At 39.4% G+C, this 24933-nt stretch overlaps 1 protein-coding gene across 1 annotated transcript in view; it reads right to left on the bottom strand.

Moving 5' to 3' along the window:
* LOC149275201 (mucin-5AC-like) overlaps positions 1-6892 on the bottom strand; it is a 28218-nt gene extending 21326 nt beyond the window's left edge. Inside the window, exons 1-3 of the mRNA XM_089504901.1 lie at positions 6808-6892; positions 5313-5344; positions 2646-2703 (exon numbers count right to left, since the gene is read on the bottom strand). Coding sequence (XP_089361027.1) covers positions 2646-2703; positions 5313-5344; positions 6808-6892 — 175 coding nt within the window. The remainder of the gene's footprint in view (positions 1-2645; positions 2704-5312; positions 5345-6807) is intronic.
* Between the last annotated feature and the right edge of the window lie 18041 nt (positions 6893-24933).

Raw genomic sequence — 24933 nt, forward strand, 5'->3', positions numbered from 1 at the left:
TGTACTTACGATGTAAAAAGAATTAGAGTATATCACAAAAAATATAATACCTTTATTTCACAAACCACTTTCTGTTTATGCTATATGATAATGATTGGCATAATGTTTAAAATCCAGAGCCAACTTTTTGTTTAACTAGGCAAGCTGCCCAGGACGGTATTAAAACTGCCGGAATCAATTTACATAGCGAACAAACGTATCACTAATTGAGTCAATATTTTATGATCAGATTAGATAAAAGTAACAAATTAATCAGAGATTAGGTTTCACATAACATATTCCTAATCGACCGTGAAAACTAAAAGTCAATATTTTTCTATAAAGTGATACAATGTTTTTTGGACATTTATTAGGCAATTAAACATTTTAAATACATTTTTTTTCTATTTTCATTCATAACTAAACATACTTTATCTGTTATGATGTGATTAATGTGTACATAACTGAATGGTGTCCAGTTTTCTAGTTATATAAATAAGTATGATGTTACCCAATATAGGCATACTGGGGAACCCATAGGCTTTGACCATGAGTCTCAGGGTTTTTACCCCAATCTCAGGGTCTCAGAGCTAATTCCTTCCTATTCTACACTCCTGATATCAGTTGATGCTTTTGTAACAGTATGTTATGGTAGATGTCCCTGCTCGAGACCAGGTGACTCAATTAAGTGGCAAAGTAGACATAGAATTTTCAGCTATAAAATGGATCATATTTAAAGATTCTCAGGGTCAACTCACTCACAAAGTTCCCAGGTATGAATATAAGTGACCACGAAGCTATTGCCGCACTGCTATAGCCATCTAAGAACTATATCATCATAATTGTAAAAATGCGATGAGGTTCCTAGCAGACCTATAATAATCTTCTACCTTTCAGCTGCTGAGGAACTACAGTCTTACAGATCGCCGTCACTTATTGGAAAATAAAGTTTCATTGTAGCTATAGAACATTAGGATACCTGCAACTAGCCTTCAATGCGTAATTCAGATGTTAAACAGATCTGTAATATCCAGGTTCCTATCAAGATGTCATTACAAAAAAGTATTTGTTTTATTGTTAGCTTTACTCAAATCCTTCAATGCCCTGGTTATTTACTTAGTTCTCCATAACACCTTTATGTAATCAACCGATTGAGCTTATATTTTAAGTCAATATTTGTTTAGTTGCTCAACAATTACATTGAAAAGAAACTTCCTCTTCAGCTAAAAAGGGAGAACAGACAAGCAATATACGCTATAATAAGATAGAAGCAGACAATAACTTGTAGCAAGTTTAGATGATGTGTGGACAGGGAATAATGGGCAGCTGCCATGCTCCCTCAATGCCTGACTAAGGTTCAGGAGGAGAGAGGTATAGGGGGTTTTGACGTAAAACAGATGGTAAAACGAAGGAAAGGATGAACACTAGTTGTGTAAAGTGCAGGCTTTTAAAGGGAGAGCTAGAGATTAATTTAAAATGATTTTTTTAAAATAAGGGACATCAAAAGAGATGCCCTGTAGAGTGAAAAAAGGAACAGGTGAGAGAAGGAGAGAGACAATTATTGTGAACCATTTTCAGGATGGTAGTAATACATGGGATATCATCATGGTAGGATTTGTATGTAAGGGTTATGATATTAAACCTGATTATTAAAGCAAAGTGAAGTTAGTACAGAGCCTTAGTAACTGGAGCAGCAGATGAGGAGTGACAGCTCTAGTCAGTAACATAATGGTGTTCTCAATTAAAATGGAGAATTTAGCTACTACGATCTGTATTCCAATTAAATAAATAACAAACCAAAAAATGATATTGCTTACAAATATATTTTATGGTTCAGAAGAGAAGTTATCAAACATTAGAATCATTGAAGAGACACTAATTTTTTAAATCTACAAAAAGAGCAAAAATATTACATTTATCTGGGGGGGGTCTTAAACAAGATGGCAGAGTTTTTTCACGTTGCATCAATAAATTGAGGCTCTACAGGTCACAAAAATAGTAATGTAAAGACTGTTCTACATGTGAAACAATTACTTTTGATACAAAAAAAAAGTGATTCGATCACAGTTAGGAAGTCGCACCTAAATGAGGGTGCTTTGCCTTAGGACCAATATTGTTCTGAGTAGAGAAATATCTCAAAAATGCTTTTTTTTTAGAGATGATTTCCTTTATACAGTATGGATCACTGACGGTGATTTAGCATTTATATATTACTTTCTATCTCTCAAATAATGATTTGGAACCTCACCAGAGCTCTGACTGTGTTGCATATGCTGGGATGATGTACCTGAAATATAAAATAAAGATAAAGCAATTACTAGAGTTCAATAGACAAACATACAAATCTACATATCACAATTTTTTTCAAAGATTTTGAAATATCAAAGGATGGAAGTCAAAATCTGTCTTCTTCCAATTAAAAGACATACTACCTAATTTGTGCCAAAGTTAAATCCAGTAGATGTAGTGACCCCTTTTCATTTTCAACTTCAATAATTTGATAACAATTACTGCATAGGATGCAAATGTATTTAATTGTACTTTATACTTGAATGTTTTAACAAATATATTCCACTTACCTTGGACACAGGCAAGAATAATCAGGAGGCCTCCTATAGATATCCATAACCCCCTATTTGTCCCCATTTTGCCTGCAGTTCGGTTACTTGATACCGAACTGGGGATTGTCATAGGAGGAACGAATGCCCAGTGTCTTAGATGAGCCTTTTATAGAATAAGCTAAGGGCATGTGCCAGTGCAAAATTGGGAAAGGGTATGGGTGGAGCTTTTAATATAGATATTGGCACAGTCTATGTGAGGGATCCAAATTGGGAAGGGTTTAGAGTAAACTGACCCAGGATGTTTGTATTTTGGGAGGTGGTTTGATTAACTTATGAAAGATATCTTAAAGTCAGCAACAAACAATACACTCATTAAGAAAGGATGATTTTGTTGAAACTGAATATATATAAACATATTTTGACCTGAATATTTGGGCGTTAAAGGTCAGCAGTAGATCTCTACTGAAAGCTCCTACAGAAGAAAACCATTTTTTAAATAGAGCTCCAGGGTCTATCTTAAATTTCATGTACCAGATTTATCTCTATTTTATTGTACGTAGAATTGATTTTGGAGGCAAAGGGTATAAAGTATAAATATTGATTTGATTTAGATTTTTCTTCCGTGCACTCACTTTAACAATTTTGTTAAATAATAAAATTAACATCTATTTTTGAAAGCATTCTTACTTTACAGCATTTTTCCCACCTGCCTAAAATGTTTACACAGTACTATAGAATATAGAAATATATTGAGACCCTGAACACAGTCTCAGGAGAGTAGATTCATACTTGGGTGCATCCTCAAACCAAGATCTATATACAGGAAAGTAAAAAGAGCTCACCAAGGATTTTTGGTGTGGTTCAGGAGAGTTTAGTGGCTCTTAGTGGGTATCACAACAGAATATCGATGTGTATCGAATAAATAAGTTTCAGCATCTATACTATTTTTGTGAAAGAAAGTTGTTCTTGAACTAAAGATCATCTGCTTGTGGCCCATACCCTTGCAAAAGGCTAATGTGAAGGCAGGGGAAATCCGTGAGATGATGGAGGGAAAGAAAACATGTAAGCAGCACTGAGATGAAGGCACTATAAGGAACATGGAGGTAGACACACACATTTATTTTATTCTTGACATGGTTTATTTAAAAGGCATTAAAACATGCAGACTGCATATTTTAGCAAGTGCTTCTAATGTTTATAACTATATGAGAACCAGCAGTCAAGTCAACAGTCCCTGATCATCCCAAAATACAGGGCCAATAAAATGTTATGTATCATATATTTATTTTTTTAATTACTATATGAATTTAAAAGTATGATTAACAATCTCTTTTTAGGTAAGCTAAAGCCACAGGGCTTCCGAGGACAGAATCTATGACTAAATCCAACCTTAGCTTCAGGATATAGCCTACACTTTTTGCATACAAATATACTCAAACATACAAATATACTTCTTGTCCTACTTGTTATCACAAACCATACAAGCAAAGTCCACAAAATGCAGAGTTAGACAAAAGGTAAGTTTATTAGGTGTACTAAGTAAAAAAAACGTAATTAACTGCATTATATAGAATTTGCCATTCTTTTTTTCAAACCAGCTTACATCAATAATTATTATTATGGTGAATAACATTTCTAAAAGACTAAGAAACTAATATATTCCTTTTTTACTCTTTGAAAGTTCATAATACTTAAGAAAAAGTTAAAGAAAAACATTGAGAGGACTGGTATTTTTTAGCTGACAAACATGTTAACATTTTAAATGTATTTTTCTATATTGTTCTGAATTTAATGGCAGCTTCAAATACTAAGATAAAACCAGAAATAAGAATAAGACTTTCACTTTTGTCAAAGGTTGGCTACTTGGCTTTCTCCTGTGAAAATGTGGGTAGATTTTTCCGTTTGCGTAGATCAAGCAACCAAGTCATCACCTTACTCAAAAACGCATATGTTCCACCTGCTTTGTATGCATTACCACACCTAACACAATAGCAAACATTTCCCTATAAACTTTGTCAGGGTTCATATTAATTCCCAGAAGACAGAATGTTGTAGAGATATTATTCAGAAATTACTTAATCAAATTAGCAAATATTAATCTTAGAGTGCAATCCAGGCCTGTAGGGTACATAAAAAAATTAGTTTACCTTTGCTTTGCCACAAAAAGTGGGTTTATGATCTGATAAATGTGTCAGAACCAATTTAACACTCTTACATCTTTATTAAACTTGGCAAAGCCAAATTTTCTACTAGCCAATGCAGGTACATTTAGTCAGGATAAAATATTAAATGTTGAAATCAAATGGATTTTACTCTTTTATATACACCAGACTATTGCAGCATTGATGGGCTTAAAATACAAGTATATTTGTTGAAGACAGAATGCAAGCTCACAAGAGTTTGACTCTCTTGTCCTTCTGTACCATAGTTACATATTACATAAGGTTGAAAAAAGACCTAAGGCCATCAAGTTCAACCCTTCTACCTAACCTTCCTACTCTTGATCCAAAAGAAGGCAAAACACCCTTAATTAAGCTACTTCGAAATCTACCATGAGGTGGAAAAATTCCTTCTTGACTCCAAAAGGCAACCAGATTTCTCCTTGGATCAAGAGGCTCTAAAACATTCATTCTATTTATAGGCCTGTATGTCATACCTTTCTAAAAAAAATATCCAGACTCCTTTTGAAGGCATCTACTGTATTTGATAACACCACCTCCCTTGGCAGTGAATTCCATACCTTTATGATCCTCCATGTAAAGAATCTCTTACTTTGTCGTCAATGAAATCTCCGCTCTTCCAGTCTCAAAGAGCAACATAACATTTATGTTAATGAACAGGTCACTGAATAGCTCTTTATATTGGCCCCGCACATTTATATAATTTTATCATATCTCCACTAAGAGGCTGTTTTTCCCACCGTATATAATTTTAACTTATAGTAGTATCTTCCAATCCCCTTATTAATTTTGTAGCCCTCCTTTGCACTTTTTATAGTTCCATAATATCCTTTTTAAGGACTGCACTTTTTCTAGTTCCATAATATCCTTTTTAAGGACTGCACTTTTTCTAGTTCCATAATTTCCTTTTTAAGGACCAGTGCCCAGAATTGTACCACATATTCAAGAGAGGTCTTACCAATGACCTTTAAAAAGGCAAAATGATATCCTCCCAATCTCATTTTATGCATTCCAAAACCTTATTGGCCCTTGCAGCTGCTTGCTGGCAGTATGTCTCAATGCGCATTAATCTTATTGTAAAGTTTTATTGTTATTTTGTTCACATACCCCAATTGTAATAGTGCTAAATAATCTGCTGGTGTTCTATAAATACATGTAACATGGTGCCAGGGCTGTATCTGGGCTTAGGCCTAAATTGGCAAAGATGTTGGGGACAAAGATGGCACTGTTAAGGAGTTTGGGCACAAAGATTACAGTGACAAGCTGTTTGGGGACCAAGTTGTCATTGTTAACAGGTTTCGGCACAAAGATAGCCCTGTATGTATGACACAAATGGTGTGTAAATGTACAATAAGAGCAGTTGCTCACATCATGGACTGACAAAGTGCTAATACAACCAATGTAAGCATCTGTGATCTTTCTAGTATAATTGACATGGATGACTGATCTTGGTGATAAGTCTTTGTTATTTTAATTCTTAAATATCTTAAAATAGATAAAACATTTGAAATTGTGCACAAAACCCCAAAATATACAATTAGGTACTTGATAGCCACGCTTAATATATTGGAAGGAAGAGCTGGAGCTCAAAGAGGAAAAGGTGGAGCCTAAAGTGGAGGGAATCAAAAGAGGGAGTGAGGGGTTAACAGTAAAATTAGTGTAGCCTGATATTGAATGGGTGGGGCAAATTAAGATTAGGGAGCACTTGAGTTTAGTCAGGTCTAGAGCTGAACAAAATTTAAGTACACCACTGTGTGGTTCTCTCTGTATTCATGAATTTGACACTTAAGTATGTGCTGTTATGTAACAGATTAAGGTCTCCAAGCGCCACACTCGGTCATTGACCACCGCACTGCGGTCATTATTGCTCTAACTAAGTCACAATGGGAGAAAATCTTTACTTTGACGCATGGCTGTTCCCCTAATACTAGATCTCAGGAGTTATCACTCAAATTTCTTTTGCGTTGATACCGTACGCCCTCTCAGTTAGATGCTATGTTTCCGGATCTCTCAAACGTCTGTTGGAGGTGAGGGCAGTCGGTGGGGACTGTTCTTCATATTTGGTGGGATTGTCCTCTTATTCTCACTTTCTGGAAGACTATTCATGGTACCCTTCACCATTTCACTGACTCCCCGCCACCTTTTGATCTCGCTAGCTGTTTGCTGCACCATACTTCCCTGCACTTTTCTGTTTATAGGAAATCGGTGGTTAGGCATTTGTTGAACGAAGCTAAAGCTCTGATCCCCTTGCATTGGGGGGACACATCTCCACCTTCTATTTGGGAATGGGTGTTGCGGGTTGAGAACAAATGGGCTATGGAAGAGTTGGTGGCCAGATCCAGAGTCTCGGTGAACGGCATCATCATTAGTGTCCTATGACCTTTCCTGTTGTGTCAGGATCTTGCTGTGTATTTTTGTTTCCCTAACCTGTCCCCCTTTTTTTGCCCCCCTATCTTCTAACTATTTTCTGTACTTGTTGTAAAAACAATAAAATTCTTATTGCCACTACCGAACCTTATTTGCCCATTCAATAACTAGCTTTTGTTTGGCATACCCTTTGCTGATTTATCAGTTTCTCTGTTATTTTATATTCCTCCTTTTCAAATCCAACTGTTGCATTTAGTTCAGCTTTCCCAGTCTTGGGTAATGGACTATTTAGTCTTATTTCTTCTACTCTATGTGCCTTTATTATATGGTAGCACTGATTGTGTTTGTGATTTATGGAATATCTTCCCTTCAACTGGTGTGTGACACTGCTGCAGCCATTATGGAATACCTACATCACATATCACGTATATTGGATACACGTGTACAGCACCCTGAGGCTCCACAGCCATCCCCTTATGAGGCTTTCTCCTCAACTCACTGTCACTAATCAGGGGAGTTGCTTCTATTGCTGAGACAACAGGAGGGAAAAACAGGCACAGAACCACTCCATGCAGATCTGATTACACACTAATATGAAAGTGGATGGGATACTTACCATCATTTTAAAGATGAGCACATCACTATGTAACCCTCCAAGATTTTGACCATTTCCCTTGAGACTCTGAAATGGCCACCTTTAAGATCCTTCTGGTGTACCATTAAAAACTTGTATCTAAGAAACTTTCTCCCTTTAGCACTCATAGCACTTCTCGAAATTGGCTTTCTAGACCAATACTGTTTATTAGAAGAGTTTAGCCTACTGGGATTTGCAAAAAAACGAAATTATTTATTCTGTTGAAAGGAATGTAGTTAAGTGCAAAGAAGAGTCTTGGTAGCTTTTTTTAAAACTAACTTTTAGTCAGCTTCATCTAGATATATTCAAATCAGCTGCTCTGCTAAATTCATTAATATGATGGTTTTATAGACAAATTATGATATTATTAAATATATCTTAAATATATTTTACAAGAAAGCATTTTGTCACCTTAAAAGAAAATTCTGACAGTACTTGAAGAAATATAAAGCAATTATTGACATACGCAAATTTTGCTATTCAAAGGATTTAAAGAACATATAGACACGGCAAACAAAAAATAATGATTTATGTGTGGAAACATGGTTCCTGTGAAGGAAAAGCAAACCAGTCTAAAATCAATTCAAATGTTTAATTAGATTCACATACAAGTCAGAAGAATTCTGCACAAAAGACGTTTCTGGTAAGGTGCCAGAATATCTATATACTCTTTGACTCAGAAAGAGATGACTTCCTAGGTGACCTGCGGGGTAACATCAGCTCAGAGTCTCAAACGTATATATATATATATATATATATATATGTGTATACATATACACTAAAATAGAGGAGTGGGAGGAGTGGCACGACATTGCTTGAGAGCCTCATTTGGATTCAAATGAGCAAAGTCTCATTGATTCGGCTTCTTGATAAGCAATGTAGCCATGAAAAAGTAGATAGGACTCGTCAAACTTGAAGTACTTGTGGAGATTAAGCAATATATGGCCATATCGTGTGACAGAATCCCCAATATTTGTGCCTGAAATAGTTGGTTTTTTTAATGGTATTTCCTGGGCATGCACTGAATTCTTGCTTTGTTTCATATCATATATATATGCTATATTTTTAAAAAAATATTAGCAAAATAAACAAACAAAATTGACCCTATGACTTTTCTTTTCTACCCCAAATAGTTTGCAAGTATGAGAGGAAACAGGGTTGTATGCCTCTATTATAATGCCCTTCCATGAAATGGCGGTGTAGGAAATGTGTTTTATTATTATTATTATTATTATTATTATTTTATGATACTGCTTAAGAAGGCAAATTTATTTTTCATGTATTAATCAATCCTTAAATATCTAGCTCGTAGGGGTAAAAGAGAATTTGCACACACAACACAATCATGCAATTTGATAGATGCATAGTCACAATACCCATATTATGGGTTTAACCCCAAGTAAGCCATTTACCATGGCCAATGCCAGATAAGGATACTATATATGCCCTTAATCCATTGTGCAAGGAGTACTAAGGACATTATGTAAATATTCTCAATACGGAGAAATTGTATGTTTAGTTTTTTGGGGGGGCCTGTAAATTTCAGTATATGGGTTATTTTTAAGTAAAATATTTAACAAAATAGTTAAGACCCAACCTTTTTATGTAGGTATTAAATTCAATCTTTTATTTTTTTTCTGTTTAGGAGGTTTAGTCCAGGGGTTTAGGGGTTTTACCCCCTCTCCAAATGTTGGTAATTTAATATATATAAATTTATATAACAATAAATTTTCCTAAAAACGAAACTGCAAATGGATCAATGTTTTTTGGTTCTACTTAGGCAAACAAGAACTTCTCAGAAAGGACTTTCATGTGGACCCCACCTCCTAGTTAAACTTTGGTACAACGTACGCAGTTGAAATGTCACTGAACAGTCAGCATCCACGGAATATGTTCACTGTATGGTTGTGAGTAATAACAGGATATATCCGTAGAACCAGGTACCTTCCAAATGTATATACGGCATATGTGTGGGGTCATAGTTGCAAACCGACTTGAATAAAATTGACTCTATTCTTTTAATGTGTGTTTTATCCCACAGCTTTGTGCATGGAAGAGTGATTGCAGTATGGAGATCATTTCTTACACTAATATGACAACATATTTATATTATAATTGTAAAACTCAGAAGTGAATGAAATCCTATTTGTCTGTAACTAATGAAGAAATGTTTCTTCATTTCTACCTTTCGGTATCTTACATCCCCTTCTTTATTCAGCTCTCAAACTCCATTTGGCCTTCACTCTCTTGTCCTTCTGTTTTTAGATCTGAGTGTTCAATCAGCAAAGCAATAGGGGGCACTTGCACCTTCTTGAACTTTTCTCTGTAGAATGTTCCACTCCTTGGTTAATCCTTGAGTAGTTGTTGATACAGTTGGTTTCATGGTACCCTGGGACAGTTAGAGGATCCTGATAGTCAATACTGGACTTATTGACAACTTGATTTTGAGTTTGCTTAATTTGTGCAAAAAAAGTAAATCAAATAAGAAAAATTAAGTAATTAATGAACGTTTTAAACACATTAATAATGAAATTTATTTTAATTTAGGGGGACAGCAAGATTGAGACCTCAGTAACAGCCTGCCAATACGCTGGATCACATTCATTACTCTTCTAATGAATGGTTGCATTCAGTAGGGTGATTCTGGAATGCCAAGAGGCTAAAGGCTATGAAGAAGTCATGCATTAAGAGTTACAGGGTTTTAGAGCTGCCCCATCATAGTAGTAAGAAATGAAAATGTGAACGTGCTTTTCTTGCTTTCAGGATAAAAATCCAGTAAAGGATCTACTGAAACCAATTACAGGGAGAGGTCCCCAAAATATTCATGCAGCAGTGTGCTGTACAGTGAAGGTTAAAGATAAAGGTGCCTTATTCTGACAGACCACCAGGGAGGGGCTGGCATAGGAACCATGGGGCCATTGTGCCATAGGGTACTATGAATTTAAGATTTTGGAACACTACCCAAGGTATCTCTGTGTTTGTTTATAAGTCCATATACTGCTACCAGAATGTTTATAGTAACAAGGGCTTTGGGCAGCATTTACTTCTTAACTGGATCCTTTCTATGCACACCTTTTGTATGTAGTTCCCTAAATTTAATGTATTTGGATATGGAGTGAGTGTTAAGGACCAGACTGGCCATCTGGCACACGTACCTTTAAGGCAGTTCGGCTGGAGATCCAGTCCCACAACCTGTGGCCGTATTATACGTAATTTAGTAGCTGCTGGCCTTAAAGTGCCAGGGCCACTTTTCATCCCCAGTCTGGCCTTGAGTGTGTTGAACTTAAAATGTGTATTTGGGTATTTCAAATGTGTTTCATCCAGCTTCCTTGGATTATATGTGAAAACAGCATGGAATCAATGTACATAGCTTTGTGGAATGCTGTTGCACAGTAGATTTGGTATAGTGGCCAATGAAATCCATGTCAGGAACCTAGAACATGGTGTATGGTGGCATCTTGCAGGGGGTTGCTGGATCATACACAGCATGTTTATACAGTTGTGTTTGCCTCTGATTCCCTATGATTAGTAAGTCCCTTGAGACATACTTCCTGATTAGCTCAACAAAGTACTGTGGTAGGGCAACAGGGTGGAAGCCTAAGTCATAGTTTGTATAGGGCAAATATTTGAGCTTCTCCATGCTATAGCTTCCCAACCACAGACCTGATTACTGGAGCATTATAATTAAAATGAATGGCCAGCAATTTACATAATGGTAGGGCATCTGAGACAGTTCAATACCTTATGCCCATATGAAGCAGGAGGATAATGTTGACAAGCCAGACAGTATTTCCCTTTAAAACATTAATTTGTCAATTATTAACTACAGTATATATTTGATTCTCAAGATTGTAAGCTTACGAGCAGGGCTCTCTTCACCTAATGTATCGGTTTGTCTTAGTCTGTCAATTCTCGTCTTGTCAGACCCCTTGAATATTTTTATTGTATTAAGCGCTGCATAGATTGTTGGTGCTACATAAATAAAAGATAGTTATAATAATAATAATAATAATAATAATAATGCTTCTGTAGTGGCATTTGTATGTTTGGGGGTTGGCAAGGGGGCTTCTCTGATTAAAGACTTTGTGCCCCTAGCTGAAAAATAATTGTGTTGCAATTCCACCTACAGCGACAATAGCACTTTGAGTAGAAAGAAAATTTATGCCAGCATTTACTCAATAATTTGATCCTTTCAGTGGCTCTTTAATGGGTTTCCGTTGCATTTAATGTTGCCAGCCCTCCCCGGCTATGTTCCTCCAAAACATGAACTCAACCATTTTTTTTTGTCTTTACCTTGATTTCCAATACTCTCTGCTTATTTTCCCCGTGAGAAAGAAAATATTGTACTTGAGCTTTGAGCTGTCAGCTAAAGACTGATATTCCATCATAAATCAGCCATTTTTAACAAAGCAATGTTTTCATACCTTGTATTAATATTGTCTGAAACTGTAAATATTATAAGGAAAAGGTGTATGATGAATAAGACATTGTTATATGATCTTTATCATTACTAACACATTATTATATACAATTATATACATGCATTATATTACTTATATATTCAGATTATATATTGTATAATTGACTCTATAATTCACATATTGTGTACTCTATCATTATTTATAATAATAATATTATTGATTATGCTTATTTTATTTGTACCTTTTAATATTGTAATATTGTGCATTATCTAAAAGCTATTGTGATTTTGGGGTGAAGAATGATCTGAACACATCTCGGAAATATAGACCAATTGTTAGACAATTGGTCTGTGTTCTTGTTTTGGGGAAGAATTGAAATGCCAATGCCTGTTTGCCATTTTTACACCTATTTTATGTTTTTAAATAAAGAAAAATGCCCTAAAATCTGGAGAAATCGCTGTATTATATGCTACCATAAGACATTTCTCAGCTCATACCCTCACTCCATTGCAGCTCATCCAAGGTCCCTCCAAGTTTTATAAAGCCCATTAATTCTTCCCAAATACTAACCCTTGTTTTTTTTAAAAAAAAGACAATATTTTTTCCAAGGTTTCCCATGTTAAAAAAACACCAGTTTTCACACAGAATGCCCACCTGTGTTACCAGTCTCTACCATGAAAATCATACTTTAAGGCAGAGGTATGGGGAAGTACACCATTGTGGGACTCTGGTGGCCTAATACAGTTGCATTGGCTGTACCCATCAGACGCCAGCGCTGCTTACAGTTTCCAGTTCAGTGTCCCCTGCAATTTTCCAGTCTATCTGGGACGTACTGGCCTGTCACTGTATACTTTGGCATGATCAAATGTTCTGTGGTTATTACAGGAACAAATTAGTAACCAGTTAAGCAAATATATCAGACATGGATCACTTAGAAATAAATATTAATCTGAAGCTGTAGCATTAAAGGAAATGGTTCAATGTAATATACGGTCATATCGATATAAACTCAACGTAGGCACTGGAAATGTTGTGTATTTAAAACCCGGAGTATGGAATAAGCATATCAATCCAATACAAATCACTTTTCAATAAATAATTCCTGTGTATGTAACTAATGAATGCTTAGATTTTAAAGTCTCTGCAGCAGAAAAGAGTCACTCATACCCAGTTTATTCAATATCTATAGAGTTTATTAACTAAAGGGGAAGTTTGCAGGAAAGTTTTGGGTTCAATTTACTAATTTCATATTCACATAATTCCCATACATTCTGAAGATCTAAAGCAACTGATATAGATTTTGGGAGCCCTAAACGTAACTTTAAGATGGGGCTTCATGTCCAACAACTAGTGGTTCAGGCATACTTGGAACCTTCCCATGCTAGGCTACTCGGCTCCCCATCTTTTGTGGGAGAGGCTTTGTTCAGTTACCTTTTCATAGACTAGAAGTAGGCAGTAACAGGCATGGAGTGGGCATGACCGAATACCCCTCCTGTTCCTTCAAGCTGAAGAATTGCAGAGCTACACATACATTAGTGGCAGAAGCTGCTGAGTGCCCCCTAGCCAAGTGGGTGCTCAAAGTAGCCGCTTACTCTCCTTATATGGTAGAGTTTATCCTATATTCTGCATAGTTAAATCGTTATTGTATTAATGATAGAGTATTAATGTAACTTCACAGATTGAAATATGCATTATGCAGGGACAGGCTCAGTCCTTCTTAGCAGAAAGCTTTCAAATAGCTATTTAAGCTGCAAGGCTGCACTTTTGCTTGCATGGTTTCTGACCACTTTGTGCTATGCTGCTGCTGTTTCCTATGGATGATGCTGGCTTGACTGACTTATTTCCTGGTTACTGATCCTGGTTTCCATTCCATATTACCCTTTCTGGCTTCTGGTTTGTTTTTGGACTACAGACCTGGACTGTGCTATTTTCATTTTGATTTGTATAATAAAGGTCTGGCATTACTGAACTTCTCATCTCCCTTTGGTTTGCATCTTCTAACAATTTGTTCCCAAAGAGCTTTCCCCCCGCTTCATATTTACACGCAGGGTCACATGACCTTGTGTTACGTAACCCTGATATGTTCGAGGGGTATCAGTGCTGGGTGCCACTCCTCAGGGGGTGCTAGATTAGCACACAATTGGTTTGATGTTGCCTTTTTTTGTCATTGTGGCACCTCCTTGATGGCACCTGGGGCAGACAGCCCCTTCAAGTATGTCACTGCTCCTAGTACACTTCCGCAATAGTGTGGAACTTTCAGGCACACCCTCTCCCCCGACTGAAGGAACTGGGGAGAGGCTGTCCTTGTGGGAAGTACAACCAACCAATCCCGTTCCCGGGATCAAAAAATACCCTTATTATTACCCCACCCTAAAACATCACTTTTATTATTGTTTATTAAAAGGTATAACCAAAAAAGATGTTTAAAAACACCAGTGTCACCAGTCCTACCATAAAAGGTATACGTCACTGTGACATGAGGGCATATGCCCAGAGTCGTATAACTCTAATAGTATCACATCATATATACTGTTGATGGCTGCAGTCCTAACAACAAGAATAATAGAATTGTGACCAGTGACACGGGCTTATTAAAAACTCAAACAAATAGCCCCCTGACATGTTTCGCTCCTCAGAGCTTCATCAGAGGTCTGGGCTAATGGCTTCCAAAATGGAGACTGTTTGGCCTTATATCTCCTTTGTTAATGACATCACGGATTAGGGGAGGGAACAATCATATCCAATAGTTATAGATATATTAGATGTGTTGCCAAACCCAGCCAATTGCTTTAAAGGTAACTAAGCATGACATCCCCTACATAGTCCAATAAAATTCCATACACATGATGGACAGCGGTTCTCTCCAATTCCCAAAGGTGAACAATCAAAGAAACTGACTGACAGTTATTCTCACCAATCATTGATGTTCCTTGCCGCTCAGAACCACTCCTATTACTGGATCTCCTACCCGTTGTAATTCTTATTACTCACATTACACCCGGTTCACCAATAAAATTTGCTGGCCAGCACAGTGGCTCAATGGCTTATACCGTTGTCCTGCAGCTCCAGGGTTCAAATCCCACCAAAGATACCAAGATCCATCAAGGCACCATATCTAAAAACACCAGTGTAAATTCACATTGTTTTAGCATATTCGCCATACACAGTTATACACATCACAATTGAATCATTCCCTTCCCAAATATCCCTTTCACAATATAAGTCTCCATAATACAGTCATACCTCCCTATAGAGTAAGTAAATCATTATCAAATAATCAATATTATAAATCAAAGAGAGTCCTATTATTTGGAATCTACAAATAGGCTGAGAAGGAAAAACCTTCATTTAAGCCTAGAGGACTCAGACTTTTGAGTCTATAGATCCACATGGCTTCCTCTTTTAATAGTAGTCAATCCAGATTCCCTTTTCGTGGACCAAGTTTAAGTTGGGAGATACCCCAAAACCTCAGAGACTCTAGATCTCCACCATGGAAAAAAATTTACATGACGGGCCAGAGATGTTTCTTCTTTCCTCCTAATAGTGCCCAAATGTTGGGATATACGTCTACGGAACTCCTGGATGGTTTTCCCTATGTACAATTTATCACAGCTACATTTAGCAGCATATACCAGTAACTGTGACCAGTAACGCAGATAGATTTGTGTAGAAAGAGAGGTGTAGAATTCTTTTCCATATAGGTTTGTGGATACAATTCGATTTACTTATATAAAAATACACAATCCAGAAAGGATAGAAAAAACCCCAGATAACAGATCATTTAAAGATAGATACATGTTTATAAAACAACCTTGAGCTTAATCACGTGTTTTAAAATCAACCTTCTAACTATTCCAGAACTGTAACAAATCTTTAATCCCACAAATTGGCCTTTTGGCTTCAAACATCATATTTCTGATGCATGTTCTGCTTCCGCTTCACTACCATACATAAAATACTAATCCTTTAGTGACAATTTGCATGCCATTACAGCTATTAGTCAGGCTATGATAACGTTTGTTTGCATTTGTTATATAAAGAATATGTCATGTTATTATGAGTTCAAATAACAATGATCCTGGGCATTTTGGATCTTTTACCTGGACTTTACCATTACTGATAACCATATAATTTTTATAGGGTTTGGAGCAAAAGAACCATTCAGCCCCTTAAATCTGCCCAGTTTTCCTGATGTACGACTTAGTCCTTGATCTTGTCTAAGATTCAGGATAACTTTATTCCATGCATGTTCTAATTCCTTTACTGTATTAGACTCTACTAACCTGATGGGAGGCTATTTGATTTGTCTACCAGCCTAGTCATGTCCAGGATCCACCTATTAGTCTGGGTCAGGGGTGGACTTAGCTGGAACCAAGAGCCATGTCAGGTGTCACGGAGAGTTAACCGCATTGCAAAAGTGCTATAAATTCTAATAATGATAATATTATTCTCCTGCAAAGTTCAAAATGTGTTCTTATCACCATTGCTACCAATTGTCTACTGGTCCAACAAGTAAAACAGTTTCATTGGTTGCCATGGTGATAACACTGCATCATAATCACTCATACACAACACTGAATAAATTATAACTCACCATATATCCTTCCAGTACCATATGCTCTTTAGGAATTATAACTCCTGGGAGCGGAGGAACCTGTTCTCCCTCCCCAGTGGCAGATCCCAGTCGGGGGAGCTGAGGGTGTCGTCCCTCCTCTCCAGTGGCTGTCAAATGACCCGGGACACGGTGCAGCCAGCTCATCTCCAGAGCGGCAGATCCCAATTGAGGGAACCAAGGGTATCGTCCTTCCTCCCCAGTGGTGGACGGATGACCTGGGAGACGGCGCGGCCAACCCATCACCCCAGTTTTGGGAGGGCATTGATGGGTTAAGTGAACTAAATGACTACGGCGTCAACCCATTTGGGGTCTCCTCCTGGGTCAGTCCTATTTGGAAGGGGGAGAAATGTGACAGAACCCTACATCACTGGGGCCCCTGGAGAGGCCTGAGAGCCAGCCTCCTCCCTATCGACTATGAGCCCAGGCCTTGTAGAGACTTCTGTGTGTGGACAAAGGGAGTCAGTTTCTACTGATTTTCCCCATGTTTTACTACTCTCAAAACTCAAGTCTCAAAACTGTAACGCCAGCTGGACATCTTGTTGTAGGAAGAAGGCTGATTGTCTTTGCATTGTTGATTGTATAGGTGTGAAGTGTTTCCCCTGTCATTGTGTGAGTTAGCCCTTGTCTTAAGACCCCTTGTAGGTATGACTAGGCGTCACTGCTACATACCTAATTATCAATTACACAACAGGCAGCTGTTAACCCTGTGAGCTCTCTGTGTCCTGGCCATTGTCTGTCTCAAGCCAATTACCGTATTTGCTCGATTATAAGACGACCCTGATTATAAAACGACCCCCCAAATCTGAATATTAATTTAGGAAAAAAAGAAAAATCCTGAATATAAAATGACCCTATAGGAAAAAAGTTTTACCAGTAAATGTTAATTCATGTAAACTATTTTTTTAATAAAAACTATGATTGAGAAAAATATTTTGGTTTTATTTCCTTCTTTTTTCCAACCTGCCCCCCCAGTTATGCACATCTGCCCCAGAAATGCCTTATACCCTCTATATGCCACTGTGCCCCATGATATGCCTTTTAACCCTATATGCCACTGTGCCCCATGATATGCCTTTTGACGCCCTATGTGCCACTCTGCCTCCAGAAATGCCTTATACCCCTATATGTCACTCTGGCATTAAGGGGGTTAAAAGGCATATTATGGGGCAGAGTGGCATATAGGGAGGTTTAAGGCATTTGAGGAGGCAGAGTGGCGTATACAGAGTTAAAAAGGCATTTCTGGAGGCAGAGTGGCATTAAGGGGGTTAAAAGGCATTTCATAGAACACTCTGCCTCCAGAAATGCCTTATGCCCTCCATTTAACACTCCCCCCCCCAACTTACCGGTGCTTCTGACTCCCCTGTCATGCAGCCGGGGCAGCGCAGCTTGTAGATGTCTACGCGATTCGTGTAGACAACTTACGCTGCAGCCGGAAGGAGGTGTGGCTAGCAGCGGGGGTTGTCTGCGTCCATCACGCAGACCTTCCCCGACTGTCAGAGAGAATTCCCCGCACCGGTACCGGTGCCGCACAGGTGCGGGGAACTCTGATCTCTGACAGCCGGGGAAGGTCTGTGCTGAAAAAAACTCGTCTTATAATCGAGCAAATACGGTATATGTCTATCATCATTCCACGTCTACGTCCCCAATTAATGTAATTATTTATGTCTCGTGTCATCCTGTCCTTCCCCCGGATATTGTGTTGCAGGATTTGGTCTAATTACTTCCTTCCTGACATGGTAATTAGATCATGTGATATTTGCCTTGCCCCTTTTCTTACTTGTGTATATATAGATCTGTATTTGGTTTTAATAAAGGAGTCCTGTTTTCACCTTAACATGAGTGTTGCCTGATGCCTGGGGTGGGCTGCTATGATCCTTTATTGTCCCTTTCAGGACAATAGCCACGCTGTGTAGCTAAGCTTCGGATAGCCACAGTGCCAAAGCAGCTCCGGTGCAGTGTCGTCCCCCCTTCTATCTAAAACGCTGATTCTGCCTGACGGTCAAGGGGTTAATTGTTGGTGTCCCGGCAGGAGGAAGCAACGTCACAATAACCTGGACTATTTTATTTATTACTGAATGAACAAACATATATTGCTGGGCTTTGATGCAAGGAGACTATGAGCACACCTGGGAACTTTATAAATGAGTGGACCCTGAGACTCTTTTAAAATTAACCCTTTAATGGCGCCGCATGCAGATTCTATGTAGCAACTCATTAAATGTGTTAAGTACGCGGATCACGTAGACGTCAACCCGCTGCCCCGGCAATACAGCAGGAAGCACCGGTAATTGTGTGTGTGGGGGGGGGAGACAGGAGGATCCAGGTCCCCTGCAGCGGTGCGGGGGATCTGGATCTTAGTCTCATAATCAGACCTCTATTTGAGGTCTGATTAGAAGACGACCCCGATTAGAAGACGAGGGGTATTTTTCACAGCATTTGCTCTGAAAAAAACCTCGTCTTATAATCGAGCAAATACGGTACATCTTCTGCTTCAGGTTTCTCACCCCTGGGGGTATCCCATCTCTGTTGGAGCCTTTTTTTTCAAAACTTACATTGTAAAACCAGATATCTCACCTTACAGAAACACAAATCTTCCCAAAAACATTATGTATAAAATGTAATGTCGCATTTTAAAGGCACCCTTCATGAGCCAACTCATTTTGTATTGTGGATGAGTAAATAAAGTGTTGGTATAGGATTGGAGGTTATAGTTGGAGGCAACAGTTGGGGAGAGCATTCTATTCAAGGTGGAAGCTTCCCAGAAAGGCTGGAAAGGTGAACCCCTTAACGTGCAATGACGGGTCAGGCCCATCACGAAAAAACGGTCACCTATGACGTGCCTGACGCGTCATTTCATTAAACAAGTTTAGATGTAAATGGTTCTAATACTGGTGCTTATGTAACCTTTCACTTTTGTGTATTTAAATATATACCTTATTGAGTCACCTGCATTTATTGAACTAGGTCACTGTTACAGGTTATAAAACATATAACATACAGAAAACATTTGATTATAATACAAAACAAAAGGGATACTCAAGTACATTCTTGGGAAACCTCTCTCAGCTCACAGGCATGGGCGTAAGAACCCCTAAAAATCTGGGGGGACAGCATTTTCCCCCATCAGATCCCCACTTTCTCACACTATCTACCCCCTCTCCCCCCTCTCACACTCTCTTACTATCTACTACCCTCCCTTCTCACACTATCTACCCTCTCCCTACCCCCCTTCTCACTAGCTACCCTCTCCCTACCCTCCCTTCTCACTAGCTACCCTCTCCCTATCGCCCCCTTCACACTAGCTACCCTCTCCCTACCCCCCCTTCTCACTAGCTCCCCTCTCCCTACCCCCCCTTCTTACAAGCTACCCTCTCCCTAACCCCCCTTCTCACTGTCTACCCCAGGGGTGTCCAAGTTTTTTCTGCAGTGGGCCACTTCATCAGAATTGTATACGTGCGCGGGCCGCACTCATTTTTCACTGTGAGAAAATATGGCCTTTAATAAAATATGCAGATTAAAATAAAGTAAATGACACAAAACCTTTACTTTTCCTCTCACTGATTTCTGGGCCTAGAAAGTTTTGTGACTACAAATTCAGGACTCAGGATAATTAAAAATGAAATAGTTCTATTTATTCTAGGGATCCACCAAAATGAAAATTCTGGACCAAAACATTCACGGTTCACTTAGCCAAAACCGAAAATGACCCCCAACCTTTAAAAATAATAATAAAAACTCAAATTTTTAATAAAAGTAGGTAACACACCACAATTGGACAAAACAAATTAGCAATATGACTTGGCATAATAGGAGTGTGATTGCTGTTAGCAATCACACTCCTATCATACCCAGGCAGCAAGTACATGCTGGTACAGGGTGGCTGTAAGTTATGTGCAGACCCCATACTGCTGGCAGCATCAATACACAAGGGGGGCAGCTAGCTAGGTTTCAGCATGTACTGGCTGACTTGGCATGATAGGAGTGTGATTGCTAACAGCAATCACAGTCCCATCATGCCTAGGTTCCAGCACTTGCACTTACACATCCAACCAGTAAATGCTGTAACCTAGGCATGATGGGACTGTGATTGCTGTTAGCAATCACACTCCTATCATGCCAAGTCAGCCAGTACATGCTGGTACAGGGTGGCTGTAAGTGATGTGCAGACCCCATACTGCTGGCAGCATCAATACACAAGGGGGGCAGCTAGCTAGGTTTCAGCATGTACTGGCTGACTTGGCATGATAGGAGTGTGATTGCTAACAGCAATCACAGTCCCATCATGCCTAGGTTCCAGCACTTACACATCCATGCTATCACACACACTCATTCATTCATATACTCATTCATTCACAGATTCATTCCCTCAATCACGCATACTCATTGAAACAACCTCCCCACCCCCTTACCTGCACTGCAGCTCCTCGATGCCGCTCACAGGCTTCAGCAGAGGGCGCGGCCTCCCTCTGCGTTCTCTGGTACTGCACAGAGGATGTGATGTAATGTCACGTGAACTCTGCTGGGTTCCGGTTCCTCTGTGCAGTACAGAAGACCCTCCCACAGGTAAGTAGCAGGGCTTGAGGTGCGGACTGCGTAAGATCGGTTGCCCTGGCTGCCGATCTTACGCGGGCCGCACCTCGAGGTCTCGCGGACCGGATTTGCGACGTTTCTATTGGGGGGGTTCCTACGGCCCTGGGGGGGATTTCTTAATTATCGGTCCCCCCCGCATGAGTTACTGGGGGGGATCTGCCCCCCCCGTCTCCCCCGGTTCCTACGCCCATGCTCACAGGCTTCTCCCAGATGCCATCTTGCGCAGCTTTGTTCTGAGTCTCCTGACCCAGAACACTTCTGTTCACTTTTCTTAAAATCTGCATTGCAGCCCCTAACTAATCATCCCAGAATTTCTTGTACCTCCCAGAAAGTGGTTCACCCGACCCCTCCTTCCAGATATTTCCTGTATGACACAATTATGAAGGAGATAGACAGTCTATGTGAAAATACACACATCTATGTTAAAATACCGTATTTGCTCGATTATAAGACGACCCTGATTATAAGATGACCCCCCAAAATCTGAATATTAACTTAGGAAAAAAAGAAAAAGCCTGAATATAAGACGACCCTAAAGGAAAAAAGTTTTACCAGTAAATGTTAATTCATGTAAACTTTTTAATAAAAGCTATGATTGAGAAAAATATTTTTTTTGTTTTTATTTCCTTGTATTTTCCAACCTGTCCCCCAGTTACGCACATCTGCCCCCAGGCTTGCCACACCAATATGGCACTGTGGCCCATGATATGCCTTTTAACCCTCTATATGCCACTGTGCCCCATGGTATGCCTTTTGACCCCCTATGTGCCACTCTGCCTCCAGAAATGCCTTATACCCCTATATCCCATTCTGGCATTTAGGGGGTTAAAATGCATATTATGGGGCAGAGTGGCATATAGGGAGGTATAAGGCATTCCAGGAGGCAGAGTGGCATTAAGGGAGTTAAAATGCATTGTATAGAGCACTCTGCCTCCAGAAATGCCTTATACCCCTATATGCCACTCTGGCATTTAGGGGGTTAAAAGGCATATTATGGGGCAGAGTGGCATATAGGGAGGTATAAGGCATTTCAGGAGGCAGAGTGCTCTATTAAATGCCCCCTTAACGCCACTCTGCCTCCTGAAATGCCTTATACCTCCCTATATGCCACTCTGCCCCATAATATGCCTTTTAACCCCCTAAGTGCCAGAGTGGCATATAGGGGTATAAGGCATTCCAGAAATGCCCTATGCCCCCATTTAACACACACACACACGCACACACACACACACACACACTTACCGGTACTTCCAATTTCCTGCTGTATTGCCGGGGCAGCGGGTTGACGTCTCCTTCCGCTGCAGCCGGAAGGAGGTGGAGTTGGCAGCGGGGGTTTGTCTGCGTCCGTCGCGGATACCTTCCCCGGCTGTCAGAGATCAGAGTTCCCGGCACCGGTGCGGGGAAGTCTGATCTCTGACAGTCGGGGGAAGGTATCCGCGACGGACGCAGACAACCCCCGCTGCTAGCCACACCTCCTTCCGGCTGCAGCGGACGTTATCTACGCGGATCGCGTAGACATCAACCCGCTGCCCCGGCAATACAGCAGGAAGCACCGGTAAGTGTGTGTGGGGGGGAGACAGGAGGATCCAGGTCCCCTGCAGCGGTGCGGGGGATCTGGATCTTAGTCTCATAATCAGACCTCTATTTGAGGTCTGATTAGAAGACGACCCCGATTAGAAGACGAGGGGTATTTTTCAGAGCATTTGCTCTGAAAAAAACCTCGTCTTATAATCAAGCAAATACGGTACATCTTCTGCTTCAGGTTTCTGACCCCCTGGGGGTATCCCATCTTTGTTGGAGCCTTTTTTTTTCAAAACTTACATTGTAAAACCAGATATCTCACCTTACAGAAACACAAATCTTCCCAAAAACATTATGTATAAAATGTAATGTCGCATTTTAAAGGCACCCTTCATGAGCCAACTCATTTTGTATTGTGGATGAGTAAATAAAGTGTTGGTATAGGATCGGAGGTTATAGTTGGAGGCAACAGTTGGGGAGAGCATTCTATTCCAGGTGGAAGCTTCCCAGAAAGGCTGGAAAGGTGAACCCCTTAATGTCCAATGATGGGTCAGGCCCATCACGAAAAAACGGTCACCTATGACGTGCCTGACGCGTCATTTCATTAAACAAGTTTAGAAAGTGATCTACGATCACTTTCTTTGCTTAACCCCTTAAGGACAATAGGGGTTATTACTTGTAGTATATTGTGGGACAATGGCTCTTTTAACATTTTTCAGTGTTGCTGTTTAGATGTGATTTTCTTCTTTCTCATTTCACACATATTATATATTGTTTTTTTTGGACAAACAGGGCTTTCTTTAGATACCATTAATTTTATCATATCATCTAATTTACTATAAAAAAAATGATAAAATATGGGTATTTTTCTCACTTTTTAAACAAAAAACTTTTACTCATCTGCAAAAACGAATGAAAAAACCTGCTAAAAAGATTCTACTATTTGTCCTGAGTTTAGAAATACCCAATGTTTTTATGTTTTTTTGCTTTTTTCTGCACGTTAGGGGGCAATAAGTACAGGTAGCATTTTGCTATTTCAAAACCATTTTTTCCAAATCTGGTAATTCTTCCCCCCATGTGCCATTTCGGGTATCTTTGAAGCCGGCCAATGCAATTTACCCCATCAAATCATATATTTTTAAAAACTAGACACCCCAAGGTATTTGAAATGCTGGTATTTTAACCCTTTTCATGCACTGATTTTACCACCAGCCTTTGTGAAACTTTATGGTAGTAAATTTTTTTTGTATTTTTTTCACACACGTTGTACTTCAGGTATAAATTTACTGCTCCTGGTATATGTCCGTGTCAAACAACACCCCAATGTGTTCAGTAACATCTCCTGAGCGCAGTGATACCCCACATGCATGGGTTATTTGGGAGGTAAAAGGCTGCCTTTTTGAGGTGTGTATTTTTTTGCCATTTAGACATCTGATCCTACTGCCCCCATGTCCCATATTTGGGACATCTTTGAACCCGGCCAATTCAATTGACCCCATCAGATTATGCATTTTTTAATACTAGACACCCTATGGGCATTTGTAATGCCAATATTTTTTTTTTTCAACATGAAATTTTTATTGAGATTTACACGGTGATGGACACATCACAATGCGAGATGGTAAATACACATGAAAAAAAAAACAATCAGAGAGTTCACAATACATAACAACCATAACTCGCCGAGTACAGACAGAAATAGGAGTGACATGCATATAAAAGTAGCAACTGGACTGCCAGTAAAATCTCAGGATTTTCAAAATTTTTCTAAATGTGATGAACAAATGAAAACACACAATCCAAGAAGGGGATAGGAGAAGAAGAGAAAGAAAGGAAGAAGAGGGGAAAGAGGGGGGGGAGGGAGGGGGGGGAGATATAAGGACACATCCATCACGAGTCAGTGATTGCCTTCGTATACCAGTGAGCACGCATATTTCCCAGAAGAAGGCCACCTGCCACAGGAGGGAACGTGTGCGTATAATAGTAATCCCAAGCCTCCCAGGTAGAGTGAAAAAGATGCAACGTGTTAGAGGCCGTATGTGCCATTTGTTCATATATACGGGTC

The sequence above is a fragment of the Sceloporus occidentalis genome, unplaced genomic scaffold, assembly GCF_023333645.1.
Source record: "Sceloporus occidentalis isolate IW3139 unplaced genomic scaffold, rSceOcc1.0.p SCAF_295, whole genome shotgun sequence".
Lineage (NCBI taxonomy): Eukaryota > Metazoa > Chordata > Lepidosauria > Squamata > Phrynosomatidae > Sceloporus > Sceloporus occidentalis.